General features: G+C 36.4%; 1 protein-coding gene across 2 annotated transcripts in view; it reads left to right on the top strand.

Moving 5' to 3' along the window:
* The window catches only part of brpf3b (bromodomain and PHD finger containing, 3b), a 74,996-nt gene that overhangs the window by 23,563 nt on the left and 25,326 nt on the right, over positions 1-26,107 (top strand). Inside the window, exons 3-8 of one of the 2 annotated variants that reach the window (XM_028796538.2) lie at positions 8,442-8,598; positions 16,925-17,056; positions 21,751-21,879; positions 22,150-22,462; positions 23,459-23,743; positions 23,863-24,396. In XM_028796538.2, coding sequence (XP_028652371.1) covers positions 8,442-8,598; positions 16,925-17,056; positions 21,751-21,879; positions 22,150-22,462; positions 23,459-23,743; positions 23,863-24,396 — 1,550 coding nt within the window. The remainder of the gene's footprint in view (positions 1-8,441; positions 8,599-16,924; positions 17,057-21,750; positions 21,880-22,149; positions 22,463-23,458; positions 23,744-23,862; positions 24,397-26,107) is intronic. The other variant, XM_051924407.1, reaches the window with a different exon arrangement.

The raw sequence follows: 26,107 nt of genomic DNA, 5'->3' as shown, positions 1-26,107 counted from the left end.
ATAGAAGTGGTAAAAGATGAAGAAGGACAGTAATTTTAACATTGGCAACACAGAGCAATCCTTCATCCCAGCGAATGAGTCTACATGGGTTGATTGGTATCAGTAGGTGTCAGTGAGTTTATTAACTCAATAATTTCCATATCCTCAGCAAGAGTGACTCAACATATCCTATAAAATTTTGCAATAGGCTTGTGGAGCTTCTATCTGATTCATCATAGTTTGGCTTATTTGGACTCTGAATTTTTCACTTTCTCTGTAATTTTTTTTAAATTTTATCAGCTTACATCACATAATGGAAACTGCAATTGTGTGTGTTGTCCTTGTAAACATATTATCGACGTATCGGTGACTTGGCTCTTTTGTAAATCTCTCTCTGCAGGCTATGTAAAATAACTCGTAATGGGGAAAAAAGTGAAAAGTATTCACCGTTTTTTATAATCAAGTGATTTGAGTGCATGTGTCTTGGCATTACAAGCCATTGCACTACATATCTGCTGAAGAAACAGAACTGCAGAGACAAAGGTTTGGAAATTTGGTGAATGAAAGGGGGGTGTCAATTCAACCCACAATATCTGCTATGAGCAGTGGGGCGAACATGAAACTTCCTTGTGTTAAGAAAATAGTACCAAGAATGTTCCATCAAATTTTATTATTTAAAGTTTACTTTTGTTGTCATTAACACACTTCATAAACACAGAAGGAATGCTTCTTACATCGGAATATTTTCTGCCTCAAAGAAGATATCTTTTATAATGAAGGTGAAAGGTACCGAGGTCACAATGTGAAAATGGAAGCCTTAAAACGTACCAAATATAAGAGCAGGCTAGGATTTTATTATTATTTTTTTTTAAGAATGCCTCACTTTAGAATGCAAATTTGTATGGTAAATTCACATATACTTTAATTATGAAGTAACTTGAAAAAATTATCAGACTTGATTTTTAGAGGATGTGTGAGTTTGGGAACAGTGAGTTATTGTTTATGATCTGATATCTGTTAGCTTATTCTTTCCTGACATAAACTGTTATTTAATATGTATATACATACAATTGATAAAGCTCTCTCTTTCCCTTCAGCCATTTTTATTTCTGACAATGCACAGCAACTTTATGACCCTCATGCAGTGTTCATGTGCCATGGAAATGTTTAGAATTACCACTTTTGAAGTCTTAACTTCCCACCTTGCCACTTCATTGTGTAAATGTGAATTTCCAGCTAGCGTTTTGACGGAAACACTAAAGTGATGTTGATTTCCATGCTTAAATAATGTAAAACACACTTAAATAATATTTTGTTCCCAGAGAAATCTAAAAAATAAACCTATTAACCATGCATCATATTTCTCCAAATATAACGTCACTACAAAAATGCCATTTTGGGCTAACCTAGTTGTTGTTTTATATAAGGGACCTGGGTATAAGGTCAGCATTGTGTCTTGGATAATTTGAGTAAGATAGTTATTTCCAAGTTGTCTCACTGTGAGTTGACGCCAAAAATGTGTGTTTATAAACAAAGGTGTCAATTTTGAAAGAAACCTCTGATTGTTGTACATTGCATGTTTTATGGTACTACCTAATTTGAATCATATATGTGGAAAGATTTAATGACGCATGGTTCTTGGAGCTTTTTTTATTTGAGTGGATACTGACTTTTTTTTTTTTTTTTGCCACTATATCAAATTTACTGTGTGCTGTTTGAGTAAGAGGTTGTACATCACAAGGACAAAAATAATAATGTAGCTATTAATTATAAAGTTTCAACACATTATTTTTGCACCATCTTCCTTAAAGTAGAATTAAATTCTCTAGATTAAATATGCCTTCAAGGTATTGTAAAACTAGAAGTTATCTCGCAAAAAAAAAAACCACAGAACAGTAATTTAATAAACAGTTACACTCGACAAAATTGACTGTCCTATAGTGTCAAAAAGTAATACACAACTTCGGTTCAGTTTGTTCAGTTTTGAAAAATTCGATGTAATATACACCTATGTGAAAATGGTGCCTATGTTCAGTACAGTTCAGGAAGGGGAAGCACATTGGGTGGTAACAGAAAAGAACTGAACTGGTAAGTTCCATTTCCTTTGCTGATGTTAACCTTAAAATTGGTCACCCTACAGGTCTCAAGGCTTTACGTGAAAACTTGGAATTTTCCATCTGTCCCATAGCTTGTACAGTGGTGTGAAAAACTATTTGCCCCCTTCCTGATTTCTTATTCTTTTGCATGTTTGTCACACAAAATGTTTCTGATCATCAAACACATTTAACCATTAGTCAAATATAACACAAGTAAACACAAAATGCAGTTTGTAAATGGTGGTTTTTATTAATTAGGGAGAAAAAAAAATCCAAACCTACATGGCCCTGTGTGAAAAAGTAATTGCCCCCTGAACCTAATAACTGGTTGGGCCACCCTTAGCAGCAATAACTGCAATCAAGCGTTTGCGATAACTTGCAATGAGTCTCTTACAGCGCTCTGGAGGAATTTTGGCCCACTCATCTTTGCAAAATTGTTGTAATTCAGCTTTATTTGAGGGTTTTCTAGCATGAACCGCCTTTTTAAGGTCATGCCATAGCATCTCAATTGGATTCAGGTCAGGACTTTGACTAGGCCACTCCAAAGTCTTCATTTTGTTTTTCTTCAGCCATTCAGAGGTGGATTTGCTGGTGTGTTTTGGGTCATTGTCCTGTTGCAGCACCCAAGATCGCTTCAGCTTGAGTTGACGAACAGATGGCCGGACATTCTCCTTCAGGATTTTTTGGTAGACAGTAGAATTCATGGTTCCATCTATCACAGCAAGCCTTCCAGGTCCTGAAGCAGCAAAACAACCCCAGACCATCACACTACCACCACCATATTTTACTGTTGGTAGGATGTTCTTTTTCTGAAATGCTGTGTTCCTTTTACGCCAGATGTAATGGGACATTGCCTTCCAAAAAGTTCAACTTTTGTCTCATCAGTCCACAAGGTATTTTCCCAAAAGTCTTGGCAATCATTGAGATGTTTCTTAGCAAAATTGAGACGAGCCCTAATGTTCTTTTTGCTTAACAGTGGTTTGCGTCTTGGACATCTGCCATGCAGGCCGTTTTTGCCCAGTCTCTTTCTTATGGTGGAGTCGGGAACACTGACCTTAATTGAGGCAAGTGAGGCCTGCAGTTCTTTAGACGTTGTCCTGGGGTCTTTTGTGACCTCTCGGATGAGTCGTCTCTGCGCTCTTGGAGTAATTTTGGTCAGCCGGCCACTCCTGGGAAGGTTCACCACTGTTCCATGTTTTTGCCATTTGTGGATAATGGCTCTCACTGTGGTTCGCTGGAGTCCCAAAGCTTTAGAAATGGCTTTATAACCTTTACCAGACTGATAGATCTCAATTACTTCTGTTCTCATTTGTTCCTGAATTTCTTTGGATCTTGGCATGATGTCTAGCTTTTGAGGTGCTTTTGGTCTACTTCTCTGTGTCAGGCAGCTCCTATTTAAGTGATTTCTTGATTGAAACAGGTGTGGCAGTAATCAGGCCTGGGGGTGGCTACGGGAATTGAACTCAGGTGTGATACACCACAGTTAGGTTATTTTTTAACAAGGGGGCAATTACTTTTTCACACAGGGCCATGTAGGTTTGGATTTTTTTTCTCCCTAAATAATAAAAACCATCATTTAAAAACTGCATTTTGTGTTTACTTGTGTTATATTTGACTAATGGTTAAATGTGTTTGATGATCAGAAACATTTTGTGTGACAAACATGCAAAAGAATAAGAAATCAGGAAGGGGGCAAATAGTTTTTCACACCATTGTACAAGGCAGGATTAGACACACCTGTTCACTAAATGAATGGTGTTAAAATGCATGTGCCTCAGCATTAAAAAGCTATTAATTTTGCCATAATTTTAATTCCCTCATTGAAATGCATAACACTACAAGTTAAATTGATCACATATTACAATTAAATGGTTACATCATCTCACTCTTGAAGCACGCACAGATATATATGAAATAACTTCTTAGTGGGATAAAAGTGCAATAACAAAAGTCTTTTTACCTTGAAAAAGCAGAGGTATTTCCTGCTTTGTTGAGTTTAAACCAGGAGGGATTTTAAAAAGAAATAGGTGTAATTCCCACACTGAAATTCAAGCCAGGTTAATCACAAAGTTCTTTTTAGTTTTTTGTTGCATTTTTTTTATACTATTTTGACCTGTGATTTCATTTTTTTCATGGGTTATTCATTGTGGATTAGGAAATCCATGTTGTTCCTTCATGGCAAGGTGATTGTAGAAACATACAGGTATGCCCATAAAACATTCATTGGGCTAGGTTTGCTTTAGCCATCTACGTGGATGGTTATCTTCTGAACATTTTATGAAATTGGTCTCACTCACGATGTAGCGGTGTCCATCTGTTCAAGAAGCAGGCTTTTTATTTTAATAGCACTGGGCATTTTAAACTTAGGATCAAGTATGTCACAGTACCTTATTGAGGCAGGTAGTTCTTACAACATGCTAGACATTCCTGATTTAATAAATAGCTATATCAACACCCTCTTGTTTTTTTTGTGTTTAGTCAACAGGAGTGATCTAATATCAGCTTTCTGTGCAGAAAAAGTTAAAGTTGTTTGATCAAATTAGCCAGCCATTTTTGAATTCTTTAGCATTTTTTTTCCCAGCCTCTCTCTAGCTTCAGTCTCTTTTAGACCTCTTTGTTAAAGCAGTTTCTAAGTGTTTTTTTTTTTAAAATTCTTTTAAATTCTTTCCCTTTTAAGTCAGCTTCACAAAACTGACTGCCAACATGGAATATGCACTTGCTATCTCTATTGTCCGTGTTATTTTGACAGTACTTGCATGTCTACGAGAATTGCTTTGTTGTGTGCTCGTATTGAAAAACATGTTCTCCTCGGTAGATGACACTTGTCATGCTCCTTATTCTGGGTAGCCCTATAGTAAGTGGGCAGTTAGTAAAAGGGAGGCACAGGCTGTTGGCAACTGGTGTATTTTAAAAAATATATAACAGATTTTTGTTCCTACACATTTTATTTAAGAAGGAGTTTGATTGTGCAGCTTTTATTTTGCTTTAATTTTCATTTTTCACTTTTACTTTTGTTTTTATTTTGGTAAACAAAGACCTTTTTTAGTTTATAGCTACAGTTTTCATTAATGATATCTCTCTTAAGTACTGAATCTTGTCTGATTCCAGTTATTTGATTTTTTTTTTTTTTTTGCATCTTTTAATTCTAGAAATCCAACTCCTTCTCTGTCTTCAGATTTCTCAGTACCTCCTCAATGGTTCTTGTAGTTTTTGGGAAATTCCAAACTAATTCATATAGGAAAATCGTATTTGCTTTTTTCAGTTCACTCTTACTGTTCCTGTTACACCTCGTCTACCTCCTTGACCTTTCTTTTACTGCAGAGATGCTGATAGATTATTATCTGGTCTTCTTTTGCTTATTTGCAGTATTCCTCAATAACTACCTTATAGCTTTTCTGCTATCTTTTATACCTGGTGGTGTATTTTTCCTATTTTTCCTCATATGACTCACAGTAACACTCGAGTTGTCTTGTAGGTGCCTTTTTTTTTTTTTTTTTTTTTTTGCAATTACTTTCTTAGCTTCCTATTCATCCACTGCAAATTCTCAAGGTTTGTAATTGTTTGTAGTAATGAGTCCTACATTGTACTTACTCTTAAACCTACTCCACTGCTCCTCAGCCTTCCTCATATGTACAAGTTTGTCTCTTTTAGACTTGGCTGCATTTGATCCAAATTGTCTTTACTAAAATCAGATTTAGCAGCTTTAATTTTTGTATAGACACTCTGCGAAAACACTGTTAAAGTTGCTATATTAGTAGCACTAGATCTCAGTGGTTCACTTACGTCTACCTCAAAACTTTGTTGTGATTATTAAACAATAATAAATCTAAACTGGCTTCTCCTCTCATTAGTGTTTTGGCATAAAATTCACATTAGATAGATAGATAGATAGATAGATACTTTATTAATCCCAATGGGAAATTCACATTATTATGCTTCACTGTTTTAATGGCTGTCTCTTGGCTACTATTTGTTTTTTTATAAGTCCATCCCCTCTTAGTAAAACATCCTTCAGTAAGTTGCAATTTTGATTTTAATAAAAAAAATTGCACATTTACTCCCATCATGGCTAGGATGTCTGTAATGCACTGTTAATGGTGGGACGCTGTTATTGCTGCTTTCTAGTCAATACATATTTTCATGCTAAAATGTGCCTCATCTCTTGTTTAAATCCTATTTTATATTAATAGGTACACCTCCCACTTTTTAATTTTTGACTTTCTCTACTAAATGGCATGTATACATTTATATTATGTTCATCCCCATCTCTAGGAATCATCAAGGTTTGTGTAGCTGCTATATTTACATGCAGTTACATATATCTGTAGTTGAATTGTTTTTTTATTTTTAATGGTTTAAGCGTTAAAACAAGTATGTTTTTAACTTTTGTAATTTTATTAATATTTATATTGGAGTCCATCTGTACCAAAAGGCGTAGGCGGGGCAATGTTCCATAACCGTATAACTTTCTACCCTTCACAAATAAAAAAATATAGTAAACCGTCAGCTCCTATAAGATTTGCTTGGGGAAAAAAAAGTGTCGGTTTTATAGTACATCTCACCTTAGTACCCAGCTCTTTATAATTTCTTTGCAGAGCTGGCAACCAACCTGTGTCATTTATTCCATTGTAGGCAATGACAACTTGATCCACCCAGACTTTTTTCATGAACCTGCCCATATGCCCAGGAAGATTTCCTACTTTCTGTCCTTGCACAACACACTGTACAAGATTCGTTGATGCTGGAACAAACCTGCGTGTTAGTACCTGTAACTGAGCTCCCAACTGTCAACTGCTACTCTCTTTCTGGGGGTAGGTTTAGGTGTGAGAAGTGGGGGCTTCATCCCTTCCTCCCACAGTGATACCTATAAAATTTTGCTTTTACATTGTAGCACACCTGATGTTGCCTACACTGTATTTGAATAACTGTCCATCCTCAGAACATCCTTTGAACTTGCTTCCTTCCTAGTACAAATGCTTGCTAGCATGAACACAATTTATCTTTTTTTTTTGAGTCTTCTGTCTATGGTTTTGTGTTTACTTTTTTTTAGCAGCAGGGAAGAAGCTGATGAATTAGTCCTCTGCCTTTACCAGGGCCACCACTTCCTCTTCTGCCATGCGGTGTAAAGTAAATTAAAGCCCTCCAATCTGCTCCTGCTCTTTTATATGCTTAGGATCAATCCTGTGTAGGGCCCGAACGATTATGGATTTTTTAGACCGATAACCATATCGATATGTGGACAGCAACAATGATTAATAACAGATACATATTGTGGAGATTTTTTTTTTTTTTTTTTTTTAATGAAGGTATGCTTAGGGTCTTTGACCATGGTTGAGTTGTATGTTAAATCTGTCATTGATAGTGAATGTCAATTCTGAGTGAAACATGTTAGTGATGTTCCAATCCATGTGGGTGTGCAAATTAGCGACCACCCTTTTTCTTCAAGTTCACATGTCTTTTCAAAAGCAGTTAGTTTTGTGACAAGGCTATAAGCTGTACATCTGAATGCAAAATTTTATGTCTGTAGTACATGTGATTTACACTTGTTTTCACCTATGTGCTGGTGCGTTAGTGTTAGTGTTGTCTAAACAAACATTTTGCTTGAGGTTGGCTGGATTCTTAATTAGTGTGTCTTTTCAGTGAAATAGTTATCCTTGTGGCCGGTAACAGTGACAGTGGTACCCAGGCTCAGAGCAGTTGATTAGCTGCATAAAGTCTTTGTTTATCAAGTCACTTTTTTGCTTAAGGTGTTCCCAAACAGAGCAATTTTGACCATGGTTCATTTTCTCTGAAGGTTAACGGCGGGAAATCTCATGTTTAGTTTAAATACTGCCCTAGTATGCCTATTGCAAATGAATAAGCTTTCTAAAAGTAATTCTATATCAAGTGCTGCACATATAAGTTAAGCATATAGTCAATGAGTTTTTGATTTAAACTTTTACTTAATCAGTGTTTAATCATTACCTGCCATACTTTTCTACATCAGTAATTTGTAGTCCCTTTCTTATTTATTTATGTATATGTGTGTTCACTGTTTCCATGGAGATTGTCTGACCTAATAGTAATTAGCCAGATTTTAATGTTTCAGTGTTCTTTTGTTCTTCAATAAAGGTGTTTCTTTTGGGATGCACTATTGAAAAGAGAGAACGCTTTTTGTTATTTCTTAAAATATGACACATGTGGAGGACACTTGCTGTAAAGCTAGCAAGTGAATGGAATTGGCTAGATTATTGTAATAAAAGTACATGGTTGTAAAAAAATTTTTAGTGGTATTCCCTATTTGGTTTTTAACATTGATGTATGTACAGTTATGTTATATATGGCAAGTTTAAAGCCAAACTGATAAAAGCATTTATTTTTAAACAGGCTAAATAAAATCTGCACTGGTGTGAATGTTCAGCGAAAGAACCAGTTCATGCAGAGACTACATAATTATTGGCTGTTGAAGAGACAGTCAAGAAACGGGGTGCCGCTAATTCGGAGGTTGCATTCTCACCTTCAGTCACAGCGGAACGCAGATCAGGTGAGGGAACCATATGGCATGACTTTGCAGCTCTGCTTCTTTTAAGTATATTATTGATTACTGACCAATAACCTGCAATTACTACAGTTAAGTAGATAACATTATTACTGCCTTAGGTTTGAAGTTGAAAAGGCATTTGCTATTTTGGTAAATTTAAATAGTTCATGAAATATTCTCAACTTTCCGATTTGATGTTTTATTTTCTGAATTTTTTTTTCCCTAGTTAATTTTGTTTGCAAACCTAAAACAAATTATAATGATAAAACTGTTAATGTAGCAAATTAATTTTTTGGTGAGTAGCTTAGTTAAATATGGAAGAGATTAGTATAACCAAAGAACAGTCAGTTCTTTAGTTAGTTCTTCATATCCAGGGTGTTTTATTCCTAGTATGTAATAAATGGGAAATATTGGTGTTATGATAGCAAAATCAAAGAACAATGTACTGGCTACTATAAAGCAGGATGGGCATGTCCCTGGTATGCAGCATTAGGAGAAATCTTGTCAATGAAGAAGTCAATCTCTTTGCAAATAATTTTTTCTTACTCGTCTTTTGCGAGTTGTTTAAATTATTTATTAACTCCACTTAGATGTGATGTAGGACTGTTTCATACCTCTTTGTGCCTGGGTCTTGGAGCTTACTGGGTTTCCAATTCAAAGAAAACCTTTAGGTTTGGTACCTTGCTAAGTATTGCTGGAATTGTTTCTGCCTCCTCTTGATACTATTAGAAAGACTCAGTGTTATGCAGTAATTATATTAAATAGATTAAAAAATGCATGCAATATTTAATGAAGATTAGAGAATTGCAATTTTTACTATGATTTGCACAGAATACTTATAAACTTTAGAAAATAGTGACTTTTGGTGTGCCAGTGAATAAACAAGCTTTGTGGGTCTGAATGGCTTGTTCTTGTCAAAATTTTTCTAACATTCTAAAAAACCAAAAGTGGTAGCAATTGAGCAGTTCATGTTTCTTTAATTGTCCATTTTAAAAGGACTCTGGCACATACAGTATAAGAATATCTGCATGTTGTTGTTGAGAGCAGCATTAAAAGTGTTTTTCACATATTCCATCTAACTCTCAGTGTTTCACAAACATGGGTTAACAATGCCATACATTAGTATGCACTCTTGACTGATGTAAATGCATGATACATTTTTGTGGAACAATTTGTCCTCATATTTGTAAAGCAAATACTAGGCACCACTAGACCTGACAGCTAAATTTACATTTAAGTAGCTGCTTGACTACGTGTTGCTTTGGGTATTTAGGGCTGAAGGTAGTCACATGTCAGCTATGGCAGAGGGCAGAAAAAAGTCCTGATGTACATCAACCTGAGAAGTCAAGGTTTGAAGGCTGTTAGTTTAATGGACACAAAATATAAAAATGGTTTGGATTATGTCTTAAAAGGAGAAACCACAAACTGGCAGACCCCGTCAACAGTATATGTCATGCTCCGTTTTACTTTAGAATGTCAAAGTACCTTGAGTATGGGTATATTTACAAGAAATACGTCATCTACATTATTTTTAGCACAGTTCAGCTTTTTTTTTTATTTTTGTTTTATTTTAATGCCAAGCTGTAGCATTATGTTTCTAGTGAAATACTGGCAGATAGACACCAATTCACTCTGCCAACATGTATAACTTAAATTTTTACTCAGGAATAATAAATGCTGACTTCTGAGCACACGTTCTGTCAAAACAAGTTCATTGCCAAAGAGGGAATTTCCCCTATTCACCATCAAGAAAGCAAGCTAATTTAAAAAGGGATAAAAACACTTCCAATACCAACCATGTACAAAACTAGCTCATTTTGAAAATGTCCCCAGTTTACTGATACATACAAGTCATTTGACTGTTTTGTACTTTTTATAGAAGTTCATCTTGCTTTGCTTCTTGCAAAGAATGATGGAAGAAACTTCAGTGGTAGTTTTTTCAGCATTATTTTCCCATCGAGTAATCCGAATGTAAAAAGAAAAAAAAATTTAAAAATCGCAGGACAAATAAGGAAATTGTTTCAGAAAGAGGCCAAACAAAGCATGCCCGTCTGTTTATTTTGAAATATGCATGCAAGAAAGAAATACATTCCTGATTCTCTAGTGACAATAACTGTTAAATAAAATAAAGTAAACAAGGGAGCATCTAAAGTAATACAGTTGTAAAGCAACATTTTAAAAATAGTGGTTTTATTATTTTCTATAAAAAAGTTCTAATCAAAAAAATTGTATTCTAAAAGTCTATCCACATTTTTTGTTTTATTGTATAACCTTATTGTAGAACTGTGGAACATGATAAGGGATCAGAGTGGCCCATTGCTGTGTCTTCTCTGTAACAATATTTCTGTAACTGCAGATTTTCTAATTCTAAACTAAACCTTAAATTCAATATAAGGAAAGCCTACAATCTCTTGTGTTAGTAGTTTGTTGTTGCTTTATTGTGTTTTTTAATAACTGTATATGACCAAATGTCAATGATATGGCAAGAAATATTGCGTCAGTTCAGAAGGTCTTAACACTAGAATCCCAGAAGCCTACGAAAAAACTCATAATCCCGGCCCAACTTAAAACTCTTCTCACCTCTTCATCAGCGTCTTTTGTGTTGTAAATGCGTCGATCAGCATAAGCAGCCTGCTGTCCCATTCCCTGCCTTGATGGAGCTCAGCTCGGCAAAAAGTTCTTCCAGCCCAAACCAAGGCTCCTTATCTGCATGTGAGGTTCCTGGAGTTATTTAGGGTGAATAATACAGTATATCGTTATTTGGGATACATGCATTTCATGTGTGTTCCATGTCAACAAAGATCTGGGTAAGTGTAGGATGAAAGGAAATGCGAGGCAAGCAATGCTGAACAAATGGCTAAAGCAGAAACTTTTAACATGTTATACTAATAAAGACATTAAATGTATAATGTGTGAAGACTTTATTCCAAATATCAGATAAACACGTGTGCTTCAAGATTATAACCAAAGAAATGATTATTACTATAATATAATAAAAACATACATTTGATTTGAGTCTGTAGCACCCAGTGTAAATTTTGGTTACTTGTAAAAGTTTGCACTCTTTTTTTTTTTTATTCTGTGTATTCAGTGACATTCACGTGGTACAACAAACTTGCCTCTACTTTTCTGAGTTGATGGCGTTTATCTCCATTGTTTGTTTTCACAAGAGCAATGCTGTGGTTGATGCCTGCTCAGAACTATTTGTTGTACCGGCAATCAAAGATACGATGTTTCGTGACTGCTATCAGACTGGACAAAGGCAGGACCATAACAACAGACAGCTTCTTCACAGCGCTTTTGCTGGCTAATAGACTGCTGCACTCTGCTTGGCATCATAAAGTAAAATGGGACTTCCACCTCCAGCTAAAGTAACTTCAGTACGCGAGTAATTCGCCACGCTGCTGTTTAGATCTGGCAGTGCCGTGATGATTGGATTTTCTTGTGGTAAACAAAAGCAGGTGGTAGATTGTGAAAATAATTTTGCAGACCTTAAACTCCTCTCGGTTAATAATTATTGGTCATTAGAACATGAAATTGTATAGTTGCTGGTTGATAGTCTTGCCTTATGCTGTAAGTAAATGAGGGATAGTCTCATTCAGCTGAAGGAGCCAGCTGATTCAATGCATGGCTTTCTAACCCACATCAGTAACACACTGGGCTATAGGTGTTTTTTTACTACACTGGTATGACTGGAAGGCATTACTCTTAAGTTGTATTGCCAGTCCCTAACCACATAATTTGAATCACGATATTCCAGTAAATGGGAGGGAGAGGAATTAATTGCATTGTCACGCTGTTCCAAAAGTACGTATTTAAATAATTGGTCATTAGAGTAATTCAGCCAAGACTTTTTTTTTATTTGACCTTAGAATATTTTTTTTATGGAAACAGACTATTCAGTCCAACAAAGCTTGTCAGTCTTATTCATCTTATTCAAAATAACATTTAGTTGAGTTGTAAAGGTCCTTTAAAAGCCCCCTGTCTAGCACAGTACTTGTGAGCTTATTTCACTTGTCTATAGTTATATTTTTCAGAACTTTGAAATGTGTGAAATTTACCCTTAAGAAGTTTCTCTCTATCTCTCTGTGTTATTGTTGGATAACTTGGATTTACTGAACACATCACTTATGGCTCCTCTTAATATTTTGTTTAAACTGAAAAGATTCATCTCCTTTAGTATTGCCTTGCAGCTGATATCTCTTATTGGAGCTCATGTGACATTGTCTCAGAATCAGCCTAGTTGTACTTCAATTGACTTTCTGAAGACATCTCTATGAGGCCTCATTGATACATTAAGCAGCTTAAACATATAAAAAAAACTCCTCTATGAATTGTACTACATACTTTAGGCTATATACTCTACCATCTTCAATAGCATTTCTAATTGCTATTGTATACTTTCTATATGTAGAAAGTGAAGAGTACAGTATGCTACTTTCTCTCAAGTTTCAAAACTCTTACTGTAGCATTCATATCATAAGTTTTACTTCTTATGTGTCATACTTAATATATATTTAGTTTCCTTTGTCACACAAATGTTTCCAAGTCTGAATTTGTCATGAGTCTCTCTTAGCTGATTGCAGATTATCTGTCATTCTACATAGTTTGATATCATCTTCAAGATTAACCAGCTTTCTATTTATTTTCTTATCGACATCATTTATGTATATTCAAAATTGCAGTGATGTCCACACTGATCCCTGAGGGACGCTTTTTAACATTTAAAACAAAGTATCTTGCACCATAATTCTTTGCTTCATGTGTTAAAGTCAATTATCACACACTTGCACACTGCGTCTTGAACCCCCTCTTGTGGGACTTTGTTAAAAGCTGCCTCAGAAATCAAGATTAATTATATCTTGTGAATGTCTCTGATCATAGGCATTTGCTGCTTTGTAATAAAATTCCAGCATTTTAGTGTAAACCAGTTTCTTAAACTTTTTTTTTTTTTTGTTGTTGCGACCCAATCTTGCTGTTTTAATGTCTGTAGAGACCCTTTCCTTGTTAAATTCCTTAAACAAATGTCAGTGCAATGGGGGAATGGGGAAGGTATTGTCCCCTTTGGAGAATTATGGCCAGTCATCTTAGCTTTTTCCCCTTTGTGAATCATGAATGATTGTTGGGGGTGGAGGGTAATAGAATACGACTATCAGCAATTTTGATTGTAAATTGGGTTGCCGTGGGTAGATTAATCAAACTTTTTGCGACCTATTACCATTAAGTATGATAGTAACTTGCAACCCAATGGAGGCTAACCTCTACCCATACAGTCTTGATTGTTCCCTAATTTACTTGAACTTGACATGTGTTGCTCAATCTTTAATCATTGCTTCCATTGCTTTATCGATGATGCATTTTAAGCTTACTAGTCTATAAGTAGAATTTGCCTAATGATGTCTTTTGTATGTTGGAATAACATTTTCAAGCTTCCAGTTGTACGAAATTTCCCCTTATGCAGTGATTTTTTTTGGCAGATATATTTGTTTATATACAGGTGCATCTCAATTAACTAGAATATCATTGAAAAGTTGATGTATTTCAGTAATTCAGTTCAAAAAGTGAAACTTGTATATAGATTCATTATTCACAGAGTGATATATTTCAAGCATTAATTTCTTTTCAATTTGCTGATTATGGCTTATAGCTAATGAAAACCCAAAATTCAGTATCTCAGAAAATTAGAATATTGTGAAAAAGTTCAATATTGTAGACTCCTGGTGTCCCACTCCACTCGGCTAATTAACCCAAAACACCTGTAAAGGTCTCCTGAGCCTTTAAATGGTCTCTCCGTCTGGTTCAGTAGGCCACACAATCATGGGGAAGACTGCTGACTTGACACTTGTCCAGAAGACAGTCATTGACACCCTCCACAAGGACGGGAAGCCACAAAAGGTCATTGCTAAAGAAGCTGGTTGTTCAGAGTGCTATATCCAAGCATATTAATGGAAAGTTGAGTAGAAGGAAAACAATGTGGCAGAAAAAGGTGCACAAGCAACCGGGATAACCACAGACTGCGGCTGGAGTTACTGCTTCTAGAGCCACCACACTGAAACATATCCAGGACATGGGGTACAACTGCCGAATTCTTTGTGTCAAGCGACTCCTGAACCAGAGACAACGTCAGAAGTAACTTACCTGGGCTAAGGAGAAAATGGACTGGACTGTTGCTCAGTGGTCCAAAGTCCTCTTTTCAGATGAAAGTATATTGTGCATTTCATTTGGAAATCAAGGTCCCAGAGTCAGTCTGTAGGAAGAGTGGAGAGGCACAGAATCCAAGTTGCTTGAGTTCCAGCGTGATGTTTCCATAGTCAGTGATGACTTGGGGGAGCCATGTCATCCGTTGGTGTTGATCCACTGTGTCTTATCAAGTCCAAAGTCCGCGCAACTCTCTACCAGGAAATTTTAGAGCACTTCAAGCTTCCCTCTACTGACAAGCTTTATGGAGATGCTGATTTTATTTTCCAGCAGGACTTCTCACCTGCCCACACTGCCACAAAGTACCAATACCTGGTTTAATGACCATGGTATCAGTGTGATTCATTGGCAAGTAAACTCGCCTGACTTAAACCCCTTAGAGACTCTTTGGGGTGTTGTCAAGAGGAAGATGAGAGACACCTGATCCAACAATGCAGACGAGCTGAAGGCCGCTATCAAATATCCTGGGCTTCCATAACACCCCAGCAGTGCCGCAGGCTGATCGCCTCCAAGCCACGCCGCATTGATGCAGTAATTCATGCAAAAGGAGCCCTGACCACGTATCGAGTGCGTACATGGACATACTTTTCAGTAGGCCAACATTTCTGTATTAAAAATCACTTTTTTTGTTGGTCATATGTAATATGCATATGAGATACTGAATTTTGAGTTTTAATTACCTGTAGGCCATGATCAGCAACATGAAAAGAAATAAACGCTTGAAATATATCACTCTGTGTGTAATGAATCTATATGATATGAGTTTCACTTTTTGAAGTGAAGTACTGAAATAAATCAACTTTTTGATGATATTCTAATTTATTGAGATGCACCTGTATGTACTGTACTCTCTAACCTTCTTAAGCAGTCTAGAATAAATGTTATGTGGTCCCAAGAATTTGATTTCAGCCTTATCAATCTAAGCAGAATGTACCAGTACTTACCAGCAGAGCAGAAATCAATATGATATTGATGCCTGCTATTGGATCAGTACATCCCTGTTTTCAGCTGCTGTAATCCCTGATTACTGTCAGATTATTGACAGTCTAGGTGATATCCATGATATGATATGTATTAATTGGATATTTCCAACCTAATACCTATTTGAAATTTCCATTGTCTACTTTCTGCTTTTGGGCATCCCCAACTATGACATTCCATTCTGTTCTTATTACCTGTCGTGACATCTGCCCATGTTTTTCTTTTTTTTCTCTTGACCTCATTTACTAGAAAATCTTCTATAAATTGCAGTACATGCTATCACAAAGTCACCATTACAAAAAACCTATCGCTCTCCTTTTCATCACATCATAGTGTATCAGCTCATTATCATGTTTTTTTCTCTTAACTCTGCTCTGTTCTTCCTTTTCCAGTAAAATACAAGTACTTAAACTTAAGCACAGGGAGGAAATGTAGTTTGTTGTCGAGAAATGGATATCTACGAGGGGGGACCCAAAAATAACTGGAATTTTGTTGTTGTTAGGTTGGTACTTGTAGTACGTGGTTGGGCCGCTAGGGTGATCTAGTTACACTCCTCACAAGTCAGTCTGCCAAGTGCCATCAGTCTGGAAGGTTGTGCTTGTGTTCAGTGAATTTTTTTGTAAAAGTAGTTTTGTGCAAGCGTCGTTTTTTTTACGATGGCCGATTATCGTGAGCAACGCGCGGCAATGAAATTTTGTTTTCTTCTTGAAAAAAGTGTTGCAGAAACTATTGTTAGAAACGGTATGACAACCCTGAACCACCCACCCTAGTCACCGGATTTAGCTCCGTGTAATTTCTTTTTGTTCCCTCGGATGAAAAAAGACTTGAAAGGAAGGCATTTTGCTGACGTCGAAGAGGTAAAACAAGAAACGACCAGAGCATTAATGGACATTACTTCAGACGAATTTAAAAAATGTTTCGAACAATGGAACAAACGGTTAGATAAGTGTATTTCCACCAATGGAGAGTACTTTGAAGGAGACTAATTGTAGTTTGTACAGAAAATTAAATTAAACACGTTTTAAAAATATTTCCGGTTATTTTTGGGTCCCCCCTCGTATGTGATAAAAAGTTTAAGGATTGCAGCTTTTTAGATATAATGTTAGTTGTAGCGTCCTGACCTTTATTCTTTTAACCTTTCTCTCTACAGGCTGAGCCTGATGAGAAGACCAGTGCAGTCAAGGAGGAGCTGAAGTACTGGCAGAAGCTCCGGCATGACTTGGAGAGGGCTCGACTTCTTATTGAACTCATCCGAAAGAGAGAGAAGCTAAAGAGAGAGCAGGTAACACTTGGATCTGGGCTCTCAGAAATAACTATCAGTACACCCAAAAGACTTAGAAAAAGAAAAGGAGTCTGTCCAAATCATGGACAATGTCTCTTGTATCATGAGACATTAGATGTGTGGATAGATGTGTGTGTGCGTTTTCCTTTCCTCTCCTTTTGACCTTGAAAATTTCAGTAGTGACGCTTTCATTTATGGTGTGCTCCCATACAATTATGGTTAATTAAAGCATTAGTAGTTCCAGTGAAAAAGTTTGCTTGTACTCATGAGTAAAACCTTTTCTACCCCCACATGGAGTGTTAGTTCTTGGTTATGCACACAATTGGTAAGTTTAAAAATTGCATGGATGTACAGTATAGTATTGGTTTTATCACAGCATCATTAGTGGAGTGAAAGATTAGTCTATGGGAACACTTTGACATGACCAGCAGCCCCAGCATTTACTGTGTTGCTGTTAATGTCTTAGTAACTAGTTGCATATTTAATAAAGTAAATAAAAAAGACGCATTACAACTGCAGGCTGATAAGAATTGAGAATAGCTTTAAAATTCCTTGTTTTTTTACTGAAAAGAAGTAGGGAAATGTATTAAAAACATTTTGATCAATCAAATTAATGCAGTGAAACTCTCCAAAAGTGTGTCTGTTGAAAATTACAAAGAAGGTTAAAAAATAAAAAAAGTAAATCTTGATCAGGCTGAACAAATCGGTAGTCCAAACACCCGTGACTACCAGTTTTCAATTCCAGACAACCAAACTACAGACTCGCAAAAGCCCAGTAGGCTACCAGATAGTTTGGATCTTCAGTCTATGCAATGTTTTCCTAACCCAAAACAATTTGATTAAAATAAAACTGTACATTAATAATCGTGCCTTTTAATTTGGTGTCGCTTTTAAACTTGGAAGCCTATAGTGTGCCAGACACTCCTGGTTTATACTTGATGCGCCCACCCTGATTGCCAGGGCAGCACAGCAAAAATGACATCCGACTCTGCAATATGTGCTGTGTTTTTGCCTTGAGCTTTGCATGAAAATTTTTCTAAGTACTGGAATTTCAAGGAGAGGCTGTATGTCATCCAATCACATTATCATAATCACCCTTCCTACTGCTTTTGGTTAATGCGTCTGTATGCTCTCACATGCTAGTGAGAAATATAACAAAATTGTGTAGCAAGTATGTAAAGCAAGAGAAACCATAGTGTTAGCTGTAAAGCAATTTGGCCAGTGAGGGCAAGAATGCCAAAATTTTATTATATCCTCTCACCATTTATTATGCTATGAATAAAATAATTAATGCATAATTCTGTTACGGATTTAAAAATTAAAAAGCGGTGGAAAAGGCAAACCCTTCCACTATTGCTTCAACTCCAGTGCATTTAAAAGGTATCATAATTACAAGCCAGCATTATGACAAAATAAGTACAAAACAACTTTCCAAATACTGGAAGATTATTTTTGATGGATTAAATATGGATGCTATTCTACAAATAGCAATGACACCAGGGAAACAGCATGACCAAGTCAGAGAAATGCTGTATGCCTAGAGCATTCAGAAACCACATATAAAAGCTGTTCTTTGTTTTTAGAGGTGGGGAGTGGTAATTTTTTTTTAGTACTGAAAGGTGAGAAACTCTCTATGTGTGGGAAGATAAAGGTTTCTCAGATTAGTTATTACACCAGTCAGCCTGAAATATCTAACAAATGCTGATGCATTGCTTAGCAATTTCATGAAACATCCAACTTGGAAACAAAAATGTACAATGACTCTTTTCAATTATAAGAAAATGATATAAAATATTCAGCAGCTTGTTGATCAAATGGCCCGAATGTTCCAACAATGCACCTGTCACAAATGTTCATGTGTTTAGCCTTAGGAAATGGATATTAACCTTTGGAAATCAGAGGGCTATACTCCATTACAAACAGATTTTGTCTTGTGCCGTCACAGGTAAGAATTTCATAAAAATAATAATAAGGTGCTCACCATTAGCCAGTATTTACTCTGGTCTCCTAACATGTACACTGGAGGCTGTGAAAATACTCCTTACTATTAGCTTAACACACTTTACTAACATGAGAACCCTCTTAATGATCCAAGTGTGACAAATTATAATGCAGCTGTATGTACATAAATCAGTGGCTGTGGTCAGCTAAAGGTGTATGACACGGTAAAGGACATACTGTACCTCAGAATAATCTTGAAGGTCAAACTGATAAAAGTTTTTGACCAACTAATTGATGAGATCTAAAAGGAGGTCTGAAAACGAAATTGGAGAATGCAATATTAATGCAGTATTTCAGTTTATTTTTGATAAAGTATCTTGTGTAAATTGGAGAAAGACAATGCATCAACATGACATTCTTTAAAAGTCATCTGTTTATTAAAATATTTTCTCCCAAGATGCCCGTTGTTTTTATATTGTGGTAAAAGAGCGATGTGCACTCATGCAAAACAAAATATTAAGTAAAATGTTGCAGGTAGACTTTCACCCAGTATATAAACCTAGACTACAAGAAAGCATACATGGACTACCAGAATTTAAAAGCTAGTAGCCCAGTAGACTACCATATGTATTTATAATTTGTTCACCCATGATAATGTGAGGTGGAAGTGATACATAAAACAGGTGATGCTGCATGTAAGTTGGAAAAGGAGCAACATAAAGTAACCACTTCTGTACTTCACATAGATTTTGTAGACAGCTGTTCTTTTCATTAGTACTTTAAACCAAGAGTTACTGTAGGAGAGATTAATAATGACAGAGCTTTATAATTTGAAAAGCAGTTTGTCATTGCTGTGCTTTTTTGAAATACAAGTGTCCGTATTTAAAATTATCTTTGTTACTGTTTTTTTTTTTTACTATGAAAGTAATAAGTTAGATTAAATGCACACTTTTTCTATAAAAACAAAAAGTATACAATGTTTAACTGACCATCTTTATTTAGATCAGATTCTTATGACATCCAAATAAGTGCTTTTTGAGTAAAATGTGCAAATGAGTTTATTTACCTAGTTGAATTTTTTTTTTTCTTTTGAAAAAAGATAGCAATAAAATTGCACATGATTAATGATTTTTTTGTAAACAGTCTTAATATTTCAATGTAGCAAAACATCTGTAACTAAGGTCTCATAGTGTCAATACTCAACTCCCTACTGATTGGTGACATTATTTTGCTCTCAAACCATCCATCCATTTTCCAACCCGCTGAATCTGAACACAGGGTCACGAGGGTCTGCTGGAGCCAATCCCAGCCAACACAGGGCGCAAGGCAGGAACCAATCCCAGGCAGGGCGGAAACCCACCACAGGACACACACACATACACCCACACACCAAGCACATGCTAGGGCCAGTTTAGAATCGCCAATCCATGCATGTCTTTGGACTGTGGGAGGAAACCGGAGCACCCGGAGGAAACCCACGCAGACATGGGGAGAACATGCAAACTCCATGCAGGGAGGACCTGGGAAGCGAAGCCGGATCTCCTTACTTCGCTACCACTGCGCCACCCGCTCTCAAACCATGCACAAGTTTATTTCTGAACTAATGCGATAATGGGATTCTAACTGTATAATAGGATAAAACGACTGTATGTATGTGTTTTGGCTTTTTAAAATGCTTTTGAGAATAAAAGTGATCTCACAATTGTTTACCGAAATTCTCCTGCTTCAAAAACAAACTCTGGTGTTTTTGCTTTTGACATGTGTTAATGCCATGCTTTTAGGCATCACCACTGTGAGCCATTGTCATATGTCCTCAAGCCCCTGCCCCCTTTTTAAAATTGTATCTGTGGGTATTCCTTGTAATTTATCAACTTGCAGTCATAAATATGAGCAGCGCTGAATTTCACTTAGTTATATTAATTATATGTGGGTAATTGATATTATATATTATTTGAAATTGGAAAAAATCAAATTCTAACTTAGAGGATCTGTGTAAAACTTATTTTAAAACCTGGCTGGGTCTAATCAATAACATTTATTGAGGAAACAGATTCTCTTCCCTTTATTTATTTATTTAATTTATTTATCCTACTGTTAAAAGTTTTACTCAGTTGACCTAGTTCTCTTTCTTATGGGTAGGGGTTGATTTGATTCAAACCTAGTTTTGTAAAATTTGACTTGCCTTTATGGAATGTTATTTGATTTTAATAAATTAAAGGCTTAAAAAAATAAAAAATGATTAAAAAAAGAAGTATTTTCATGTTTTCAGAACTAGTTCTTGTGACATCCCTTGCAGCAGGTATCCACCACTCTCGAGCAAGTTTGGTTCCCTCCAGTACAAACACAAGTACAGAATGGAGCTTCTTCCTTTTTTGCATTGACACAGCAATCAGGTTGGACCACACCTCAATCTGGATAATATCATTAAAGGGGTAGATTCGCTTATTATTCAATTCACGTACAGTGACATTCAAAAGTATTCAATCCCCTCAAAAGTCTTCATGATTTTCTACAAAACAAAAGATTTGTACACATACAGTATTTATCCATTCAGTATTTTTAATGTGAATTCTTATGCTGTAGCAATACATTTCCAAAGTCAAAATAAACTATATTTCTACATAATTAACTGAAGAAGAAAAACTCAAAAGTTATTCCAACTGATAAAACTGTCTCAAATGAAATAGTCTTTGGTAGTAAATGACAGCGCTCAATATATAATCATTTTGTTTACCACTGTTTCTTTTTGCCAGGTCAAAGTCCATCAGGCAGCAATGGAGTTGCAGCTTACTCCCTTCATTGTCCTTCTTCGCAACACTTTAGACCAGCTGCAGGAAAAGGATCCTGCACAGATATTTGCCAAGCCAGTTGACCTCAAGGAGGTACGTTTTCTTTCATGTAACCATTCCTTCATAAGGAACCTAAGGTTTGAAAAGTAATTTATTTAGGGTTATTCAATAAAAGAAGGTCACAATGATTGTCTGAATCTGCAGCCTTACATGAATTACAAAATCTTCCCCTAGCTCTAAAAAGTACTATGAGAGATGAATTCAAATGAATTGGCAGAACACTGAAAACAAACCTTAACAGTAAATACCTAGGAATAATTTATTTTTTGGGACTAATGGCTGTTCTATATTTTAATCTTACAGGTCCCAGATTATCTAGATTTTATCAGCCAGCCCATGGATTTTGCAACCATGCGAACAAAGCTGGAGGCTCACAGGTATAAGGCCTTAGAAGAATTTGAAGCTGATTTTAACCTCATTGTTAACAACTGCATGAAGTACAATTCCAAAGACACTGTGTTCCATCGGGCTGCAGTCCGGTTACGAGACCTGGGCGGGGCTATTCTACGGCAAACTCAACGTCAGATGGACAGCATTGGTTTTGATCTGGACACTGGCACACACCTTCCAGAATCCCCTAAAACAGTGGACTTTTACCGTTTCTCCTGGGAAGATGGTCAGTATTTTTGTTGTTAACATAATTTATCTAAACTTGCAGGTAAAACTTGGGGACTTGGTGACAGGATTAGCACTAAAGCCACCATTAAAAATTAAAAAAACATCTCTCATGTCATTGCATGCTGCACTCGAGTCCTGATCTGGGTTGTTCGTTGTATGGTGGGTATGGCAACGCACTGTATCATGCATGCTCCCAACACCCCCATACCCTCTCCAAAAACCCCCAACTTCTCTCTCTGTCTGAAAAGTTCATCTGGTGCTGCTGTTTCCCTCACCTATAGACATTGTGTCAGTCCATAAAATACGTTACATTTTCTATCTGTATTTTCCTTATTTGTATTTTTAGCTTTAATGGGGAGCAGAATGACATTGGCGAGCCCCCCCTCCAAGCATCTGTGTATCTTTCCATTGTCCATCCATCCATTTTCCAACCTGCTGAATCTGAACACAGGGTCACATTGTTCTCAAGCAAATTTAAAAGCTTACAATTACACTTGCAGATTAATACAGGTTACCCTTTGCCATGTTGCATTAACAAAGAGTTTTTAACATGTAAACATTTTTATTGTAATGTAGAAAATGTTGTATTGTTATTAAGTGAGACTGCTGGCTTGTGAACTCTTCCTGGTAGATGTGCAAAGGGCTCATCTAGAGCTCTTACAAGTGTTCTTCTTTAAACTGAAGAAAAGTGTGTGGTCTTGAGTAATTCCAGATTCCTTTGGAGTACCTTGTGGCCCTACCCAAGGTGTAAGAAGTTTATGTACCTATATGCACAAATGTTAGGCCTCTAGTACCCATGCCTCCCAAGTTACTAGGACTTGTTGGGCAGAGCAAACATTTTATAATCTCCACTAGCAAAAAAAAAAACCAAAAATTAAACTTCCCAAAAATTTGCAGTGCATGCTGCTTCTATTCAGATGTTTGAAATAGTTTCTTCTTTTTTTAATGCGATGGTCACTAAGTCACTTATGGTATCCTTACCCTTTAAATATAGTGGACAACATCCTTATCCCAGAGAATCGTGTTCACCTTTCGCTAGAGGCCCAGCTGAAGGAGTTGCTGGACAAACTGGACATGGTGAGCGCTATGAGGTCAAGTGGTGCTCGCACACGTCGTGTACGACTGCTTCGCAGGGAGATCAACAGCATTCGATATAAACTGGGGCAGCATCAGCAGAAGGTTCTGTACAATGGAGGCCATTCTAAGGTTGTATATGGAGAAGAAGCTGATGGTGAGAAAACTCCAGTGGAGGAGTCTTCTGATAGCCCAGACCGACCAGGTAAAGACAAAAGCAGACAGTGGTGTTATCTCTCTGTGCTTTCTTCTTATTGCTTTTTTTGGTTAATCTTGAACTTCTGTTTTTGTTTTTATTTTTATTTATTTATTTTTTTTAAAAAGCTGAAGATGTCAAGTCCACTCCACCACCAACCCTAGAACCTACCGGACCTCCTCCCTCATTAACAGACTGTGATGCAAATGAGGAACCACCCACCCTCAAACCGATGGGTGGTGGAGGGGAAATCAAAGTCCAGAGTCGTTTGCACAAACGGCTTAAGTCTGACAGTGAAGTTATTTCCAGCAGGCGGCTTCAGGGGGATGGCCAGGGACGTGGCGGAGCAATCATTCAGAGGCTTTTAAGTGATAATGGCCTTAATGGTTTGACCTTGGGTACACCAGATCCCTCCATCTCTCCCATCTCAGGTGTGGGCAGGCGTACTTCTGTTTTGTTCAAGAAAGCTAAAAATGGAGCAAAGATGCCAAAGGGTTCAGAGAGTCCCCTCCAGAATGGGGATGCACAGAGCCCACTGTCTCCAACGCAGTTGTCCCCAGCAAAGGACTGTTGTGAAAGGCAGTCCCGGAAAAGGCCACAGAGCCTAAGCTGCAGTTCAGAGAGTGAAGGTGAAAAATCTCCAGGACGGAATACCGAGCCAGGTGAGAATGGCATTGTCTGTAACAAGGATACTGGACATTTGCCTCAAGTCAGACCCTGCTCTGTCCAGTTTATTCATTCAATTTTATTTTTATTATTGTTATTGTTACATATTATTTATAGAGCACCTTTCCCATACTCAAAACATTTTCCAAGAACAGATTCTTAAATCCTGTTACCCACAAGGGAACAGACTATCATGTTCTTCTTAAAACATTTTTGGTGCTGATTGTTTGGAGACCATTTATCCATCCAGGTTTACTTCTTTTCTAAGTAATCTTTAAAAAGAAAAGGGACAGTTATTTTGGAAAGACATCCTTTTTTATATTAATGTTGTTCTGGCTTCCATAACATGGTTGCATGATCTACTGCATAAGTTCACAAGTCTCTATATAACAAGCTTCTTCATTTTATTATTGATGCATGTCCCCTCTTTTTCATGTTTTGCTTCCTAGAAAAGTTCAAAGGGTTAACTTTTGTCAGTACTTCTCAGAATGTGATCTTAAAATTAAGATACCTGGAGTAGGACATTATAATATAGAATCCAATTTCAGATTGATATTGCAGTAGAAAGTGAAGTATATATTTTTTAAGAAGTCTGTGAAATGGTTCAAACCATTACTGGAGAAAGGGTTAGACTGCTTTTTATAAGGGAATCAAAAGTTTAAATGCATGTTATTTTAAGCCCAAAAACCAGTTTTGATACATGTAGTTTACAACACTATTTTTTCATACTACTGAATTATTGTAACTTGTAAAACCAGTTCTCTAGACTGTTGTAGATGGAACTATAAATAAAATGTAATAAAAGTTTATTTTCACTTACTGAAATTGAATAGTAATACATTTTTCTTCAAAGAAACACTCTTTTTTTTTTCTTTGTAATAGCCTATAGTGACTGTGTAGTAATGGATCTGATCAGAGCTCTGTGTCACTGTTTCCTTTGTGTTCACCATAGGGTTATTACATGACAATTGTCAAGGGTGGTATTTAAGCTTGTGGTGGTGTGTTTTCTGTCTTGAATTGCTTGCAGAGCTTCTGGCAATCAGCTTGCTTTTTTTAGTGAAAAATTAAGTTTTTAAAAGATTTTAATAGTAGTTGGTGCATTCATTATTCTTAAAACACCTTTTTTGTCCTATCCAAAATTAAAGAAATCTTGTATGACCAGTTTCCTATATTGACTAGTGGTATAACTTGCAAGGACCCTATGATAAAATAATATGCTAATACTTTGGTTACAGTAAAATAATATTATGGTTTCATTATTTTTGAAATATTAATTACAGGGAGCCATTTCTGATTGCACTGGACAACAAATTTTTTTCAAAAGTGTTTTGCTTCCTGAAAATTTTTAGTGATTATGATAGATACCTTTAACCTGGATACAAATCTAATTTCAGATTGTCTGTATCACGTAGACGTTTGGAGAAACATGAGAAAAACCTTTATTGAATTTATCGTGTTAAATCACTTAAGTATGACTCATTTCATTACTTCAGTTGAGTTAAAAATGTTTGTTTTGCTGCAGAGTTTCATTTGTTTTCAGCATCTGATGCTATTCGTTTTAGTCTCCAACAGTAGTGGGTTCCACTTGCCTGGATGCCAATTTCCTATTATTGTAATGTCTTGTGAAAATATTTACCATGTTCATCACTGACTACAACCAAAGTAGCAGTGTGAATGCAGAAAATGAATCTTTAGCGACATGTTGCA

The sequence above is a fragment of the Erpetoichthys calabaricus genome, chromosome 3 (genome assembly GCF_900747795.2).
Source record: "Erpetoichthys calabaricus chromosome 3, fErpCal1.3, whole genome shotgun sequence".
NCBI classification, from domain to species: domain Eukaryota; kingdom Metazoa; phylum Chordata; class Cladistia; order Polypteriformes; family Polypteridae; genus Erpetoichthys; species Erpetoichthys calabaricus.
Note: the sequence above shows the minus strand (reverse complement) of the source record. Positions and strands in the feature narration are given on the sequence as shown.